The sequence below is a fragment of the Oncorhynchus gorbuscha genome, linkage group LG16, assembly GCF_021184085.1.
Source record: "Oncorhynchus gorbuscha isolate QuinsamMale2020 ecotype Even-year linkage group LG16, OgorEven_v1.0, whole genome shotgun sequence".
NCBI classification, from domain to species: Eukaryota; Metazoa; Chordata; class Actinopteri; order Salmoniformes; family Salmonidae; genus Oncorhynchus; species Oncorhynchus gorbuscha.
The window spans coordinates 43,581,324-43,587,887 of record NC_060188.1 but is presented as its reverse complement, the minus strand read 5'-3'; the positions used below and the strand labels follow the sequence as shown (position 1 = coordinate 43,587,887).

The 6,564-nt window shown below is 39.3% G+C and overlaps 1 protein-coding gene across 1 annotated transcript; it reads left to right on the top strand.

Moving 5' to 3' along the window:
- The first annotated feature begins 1,339 nt into the window (after nucleotides 1–1,339).
- LOC124000286 (CDKN2AIP N-terminal-like protein) lies at nucleotides 1,340–2,672 on the top strand. The gene is made up of 3 exons (XM_046306549.1): nucleotides 1,340–1,604; nucleotides 1,771–1,873; nucleotides 2,052–2,672. Exons 1-3 carry the CDS (start codon nucleotides 1,393–1,395, stop codon nucleotides 2,055–2,057), a joined length of 321 nt encoding a protein of 106 aa, XP_046162505.1. The 5' UTR covers nucleotides 1,340–1,392; the 3' UTR covers nucleotides 2,058–2,672.
- Nucleotides 2,673–6,564: the final 3,892 nt, after the last annotated feature.

Sequence of the window (6,564 nt, the reverse complement as noted above, 5' to 3'; positions counted from 1 at the left end):
CTCAGGTCATGGAGCCTGAGAAGGGAGATATGGAGATTTGAAGGAAGGAAAAAGTGGGAGGTTTTGGTTTTATCAATGTGTTTTTTTTGATAGTTTTATTTTGGGTGGATTAAGTTAGTTTTCTCTATCACGTATGGGTTTTATTTGTACCTTGTTTTTTTCAACCCCGTCCAGTTGGTGGCGGTAATACACGTTTTGGGGTTGTAATCTGCCATGAAACCCGTAGAAGAAGGGCATTTCTCCTGGAGACGGAGTTTTAGCCGATCTTCAAGCAGGCTTTGACGTGCTGGGCCTTGCTGTATAAACACAACTTTTCACCTCATAAATGTTTTATATGGAATAATGGGTCGATATTCGATAGAAACAAGATGTTATTTTACCGTAACTGGTTCTTGAAAAACAGTATCCTTGTCAGCCAATTAGTTAGTATTAGTGGGAATCTATTTACCCTTAGAGAATTTATGGAAAGATACAACTTTAAGGTTTCAAGCAAGGAAAATGACACTTATAAAAGCTATAACTAGGGGGATAAAATATTTACTTAAGAATAATGCATATTTTGTAACATCTCCTATTGCAAGAGATATTGAGGTGAATGGCATAGGTTTACTAGATAATAAATTCAAAATTGATTAAATTATAACAGTGTCATTTTCCTTGCTTGAAACCTTAAAGTTGTTTCTTTCCACACATATATATATATATATATATATATATATATATATATATATATATATTCTATAAATGCTATATTTAGTTAGGCTTCATCATTTGATGTGAACTGGAGCCATGCTTGGCTCACTCTTGGCTCTCCTTTAAGATTATCCATAGACTCGACCCATGTAATAGCTTGATTTCTAAATATATACCTGATGTTACAAGTGAATGAATTTATTGAACACATATTGTGTATTTGTTTACATAGTGAGGTGTTCTGGACTGATGTAAAAAAATATATCTTGGCAACAAAATGCATACCACCATTGAAATTTTGAAAGTTTGACATATTAGTTCACTACACTGATTCCACAATTGAACTCCAGTATGTCATAAATCTATTTATTTTATTATGAAACATTCTCATACACAAACCAACATTTATGAAAATAAGGCCGAAAACTGATTTGGAAAACTATTTTTTGAATCATTAAAACGAAAACAAAACGTCTAAACAAATTATTCGCTACATATCTATATTATTTCTCGGTGTAATCCCTCTGTTCTGGTTTTTGTGTTTTGCATGTTACTGTTTAATAATAATAAAAACAATAAAAACAAGTCTTAGCTGATCTTCATACTGTACTGTCTTTGCTGGGACTTTCGCATGAGCTTCCTGCCTTCCTCTCTGCAAGACGCATTTTTGTAGTACGGAAGCGTGCGTTACTTGTCGACATGGCGGAGGTGGAAATCGAGGAATTCATTGAACAAAACAGGCATTTGGCCACGCTTGTAGATACATATCGTGGCATCTCAGAGAGTGAAAAACAATGGAAGGCCAGGAGGGAATTCCTATTCAGAAATATAAACGACTTTGAGGACCCACACATTGACCAGCTGCTAGCATTGTCCATGGTATGGGCCAACAACGTGTTTCTTGGCTGTCGGTGAGTAAACAATAATACACTTCATGTACATTGACTACCGGTACTTGAAATGTTATTTAGCTAAAATGCCTTCTAGCATAGCATCATGTATCTAATGTATGGAATGCAATGTAACTAATGTATGGAATGCAATGTAACTAACTTTTGTTTCTGCATGCTCTCTCAGATACAGTCCAAACCTCCTGGAGAAAATGAAGGAAATGGCTGAAGGAATTGTGGTGGAGGATGCCCCTGTTTTCAAAACCAGAGATGAGATCATGAAAAAACAGGTCAATTCTATTTCATCCCAAAATAATTCCTCATCTTTTTGTCATGTCTTAGACTAGTCCTTCCAACATATCACTTTCTCCTATCCGCTTCATTCAGGTCAGTGATCACAGACACAGAGGCAAGGTAACACTGTTAGGACACAGCACAATAACCATTCTCTCTCTCCCTCTCCTTCAGAAATGATGATTGGAGGGCCTGGTCTGTTATGGATGGATTACCTTACTGTCCAACTTTCCTTTTACCAGATGCATAGGATTTTAAAATGTTGTTTTCTTAACATGCAAACTTATAGTTTTTTAATTGGGTATTACAACAAATGTAACATAAGCAATAACTTCTGAAACATTTTATACATTAAAATAATTGTAGTTGATTGGCCTGGTTCAATATCTAATGTACATGACAATGGCCATTATCTGAATACCATGGCTGAGAACATGTTGCAAGAATAAACATTGTAAGGCCAGAAATGTGCCATGTGATGATTAACGATTTTTACATAATCTTCTGAGAGCCATGTACTTCACATTCAAATCAAGGGAGGGGTACAGAAAAGGGCTTTCCACGTGGTCTTCACACATTCCTCAGTTCTCGCTAATTATCCCAGAGTGAACTATCCTTGATTCCATGCCTTGCTTCCTTCTCAGAACCTCAGATCTTCTGCTCCAATGTGCTTTCTGAAGTCTATGCTGGTATATGGCGCTGGTGCTTGCCCACTGAGCAGTAAGGGGAACACTGCCCCCTGTCTGCCAGGGATGATCCAGACCAGTCTGCTCTACTAATAAAATATAAACACAACATGTAAAGTGTTGGTCCCATGTTTCATGAGCTGAAATAGAAAATCCCAGAAATGTTCCATACGCACATACAGCTTATTTCTCTCAAACTTGTTTCCATCACTGTTAGCGAGCATTTCTCCTTTGCCAAGATAATCCATCCACCTGACAGGTGTGTCATCAAGAAGCTGATTAAACAGCACAATCATTATATAGGTGCGTCTTATGCAGGGGACAATAAAAGGCCACTCTAAAATGTGAAGTTGTCACACAATGCCACAGATGTCTCAAGTTTTGAGGGAGCGTGCAAATTGACATGCTGTGACTGCAGGAATGTCCACCAGAGCTATTACCTGAGAGTTAAATGTTACTTTCTCTACCATAAGCTGCCTCCAATGTCGTTTTAGATCATTTGGCAGTACGTCCAAGCAGCCTCACAACCACAGACCACGTGTAACCACGCCAGCCCAGAGCCTCCATATCCAGCTTCTTCACCTGCTGGATCGTCTGAGACCAGCCACCCGGACAGCTGATGAAACTGGGTTTGCACAAAATATCTCTGCACAAACTGTCAGAAACCGTTTCAGGGAAGCACATCTGGGTGCTTGTCGTCCTTAACAGGGTCTTGACCTGACTGCTGTTTGGTGTCGTAACCAACTTCAGTGGGCAAATGCTCACCTTCCATGACCACTGGCACGCTGGAGAAGTGTGCTCTTCACGGATGAATCCCGGTTTCAACTGATACGGGCAGATGGCCGACAGCATGTATGGCGTTGTGTAGACGAGCGGTTTGCCAATGTCAACAGTGCCCCATGGTGACAGTGGGGTTATGGTATGTGCAGACAAGCTACGGACAACAAACACAATTGCATTTTATTGATGGCAATTTGAATGCACAGAAATACCGTGACGAGATCCTGAGGCCCATTTTTAAGGTATCTAATCAACATCTGTATTCCCAGTCATGTGAAATCCATAGATTAGGGCCTAATGAATTAATTTCATTGACTGATTTCCTCATATGAACTAACTTAGTAAGATCTTGGGAAATTGTTGCGTTTTGTGTTTATTTTTGTTCAGTATAGTTGTGCAATACATTTTATAGATAAAAGGATAAGTAGGGTATCATTTTTTAAATGTGTGCATGCTTTTCTCCTTTGAGAAAACCGCTCATTGAAAGGGGTGGACAGATCTCAAAATTCTTCAGCTAAGGACTCCGGTAGGATACTCGTGCTTTCTCAGGGGGAGACGAGGACACTCCTCCGTTTACCTACTAACTTATTGACACTCTTCAACCACTTACCGGTTTCCGGGTCACAGAGGACTGTCTTTTCACCCAAATGAGATTCTCCCCCAGTTGCCTGCTACTACCCATAGAGGTTGCAGCGGATGAGGATTATTTACCCTAGTCCATAATACAATCAAAGACAAAACAATTATACATGCCACAGCTGCACTCTTCACATAAGAGCTGAAATCAAAATCTCAAAGTCTGAAAAATGTTTTATTTTGTTTACACAGCATATAAGTATACATTGAGTGAATTCACAAAAATGTATAACATATCCCTTCTCCATATAAGGTTAAATAAACCACTTGCCACAATATGACCCATCGTGTAAAAAAAATATATATTGCAAATCAAATGTTATTTATCACATACACATATTCAGCAGATGTTATTTACCCTAGTAAATATGAAAAATTACTTCCATAATAATGTTGGATATGGACAGTGTACTCGTTAATACAGTGCATTCGGAAAGTAATCAGACCCTTTGACTTTTTCCACCTCAATCTACACACAACACCCCAATAATGACAAAGCAAAAACAGATTACATTTTTGCAAATTTGTAAATAAAAAATAAATAAACAGTTACAAGTATTCAGACCCTTTACTCAGTACTTTGATGAAGTACCTTTGGCAGAGATTACAAACTCGAGTCTTATTGGGTATGAAACAAGCTTGGCACAGCTGTATTTGGTGATACAGAGCCTCTCAAGATCTGTCAGGTTGGATGGGGATCGTCGCTGCAGTTATTTTCTGGTCTCTCCAGAGATGTTCGATCGGGATCAAGTCCCGTCTCTGGCTGGGCCACGCAAGGACGTTCAGAGACTTGTCCCAAAGCCACTCCTGCGTTGTCTTGGCTGTGTGCTTAGGGTCGTTGTCCTTTTGGAAGGTGAACCTTTGCCCCCAGTCTGAGGTCCTGAGCAGGTTTTCATCAAGGATCTCTCTGTACTTTGCTTCGTTCATCTTTGCCTCGATCCTGACTAGTCTCCCAGTCCCTGCCACTGAAAAACATCCCCACAGCACGATGCCGCCACCATGCCTCACCGTTGGGAATGTGCCAGGTTTCCTCCAGATGTGGCGCTTGGCATTCAGGCCCAAGAATCTTGGTTTCATCAGACCAGAGAATCTTGTTTTTCATGGTCTGAGAGTCCTTCAGGTACCTTTTGGCAAACTCCAAGCGAGTTGTCATGTGCCTTTTACTGAGTGGCTTCTGTCTGGCCACTCTACCATAAAGGCCTGATTGGTGGAGTGCTGCAAAGATGGGTGTCCTTCTGGAAGGTTCTTCCATCTCCACATAGGAACTCTGGAGCTCTGTCAGAGTGACCATCGGGTTCTTGGTCACCTCCCTGACCAAGGCTCGTCTCCCCTAGTTGCTCAGTTTATAGGAAGAGTCTTGGTGGTTCCAAACAAGGCCACTATGTTCTTGGGGACCTTCAATGCTGCATAAATGTTTTGGTACCATTGCCCCAGATCTGTGCCTCGACACAATCCGGTCTCGGAGCTCTATAGATAATTCTATGGATAATTCCTTTTTGCTCGTACATGCACTGTCAACTGTGGGACCTTACACAGACAGGTGTGCCTTTCCAAATAATTTCCAATCAATTGAATTTACCACAGGTGGACTCCAATCAAGTTGTAGAAACATCTCAAGGATGAGCAATGGAAACAGGATGCACCTGAGCTCAATTACGAGTCTCATAGCAAAGGGTCTGAACTACATATGTAAAGAGGTATGTTTTCTTTTAAATACATTTGTTAAAATGTCTAAACCGGTTTTCGCTTTGTCATTATGGGGCATTGGAGGGAATTTAAAAATAAATGTAAAAATTGTAGAATAAGGCTAACAAAATTTGAAAAAGGCTTAGCAGATGTGTTGTTCAATTACAGGTCCAAACAGTAGGATTTTTGTTGGAGTCAGCCTACTATCTGTCCATTTTCCTAGATGAGACAAATTCTCCTCTTATTACAAGTGCAACTGTACTTAAAGTTCATTCAATTAACACATTACATGAGACATCTTTTGTGTTTGACTTAGGTCTTTTTTTTCTTATTTAAAAAAAAAATCATCGACAAGCAGAATGCCATAGTTACCTTGATCACTCATCAATAATACTGACTCCATTCAGGGCGGTAATTTGAAACTACTGCCAGGATGGGTGCAAAAGAAGATGTCTGCTTTATAGCTGGTCAATTGATCTTACATTTATGCTACACGACAGACTGTAGAATTTCCCAGAAAAAACATTATTTTAACCAAGTCGTCATGTTTTATGGATTTCTACTAATTTGCCGATATGACAAAATACTCTCAAATGGTTTAAACCAAGAGATGTTAAAAAATAAACTATTCTGTAGAAACTAAACAATAACCGCATCAATCCAACAAAAAATATATATTACAAATTCTGTTAGCAATAACTTATTACACATCATGCAATAAAAATAAAAAATTGGAACAAGAACACAAGTATCAGATTGATTTTCTTCAAATGTGTTGGCAAGCAAGTAAAAGTCCCTACTTTCTCTTTCTGGTGGCACTTAAGTTCTTCTGATGTCGGCTTATTTTCTTGATGAGGTAAATGACCGATTGAAGCATTTGATAGGAGTGATGGGTGGGG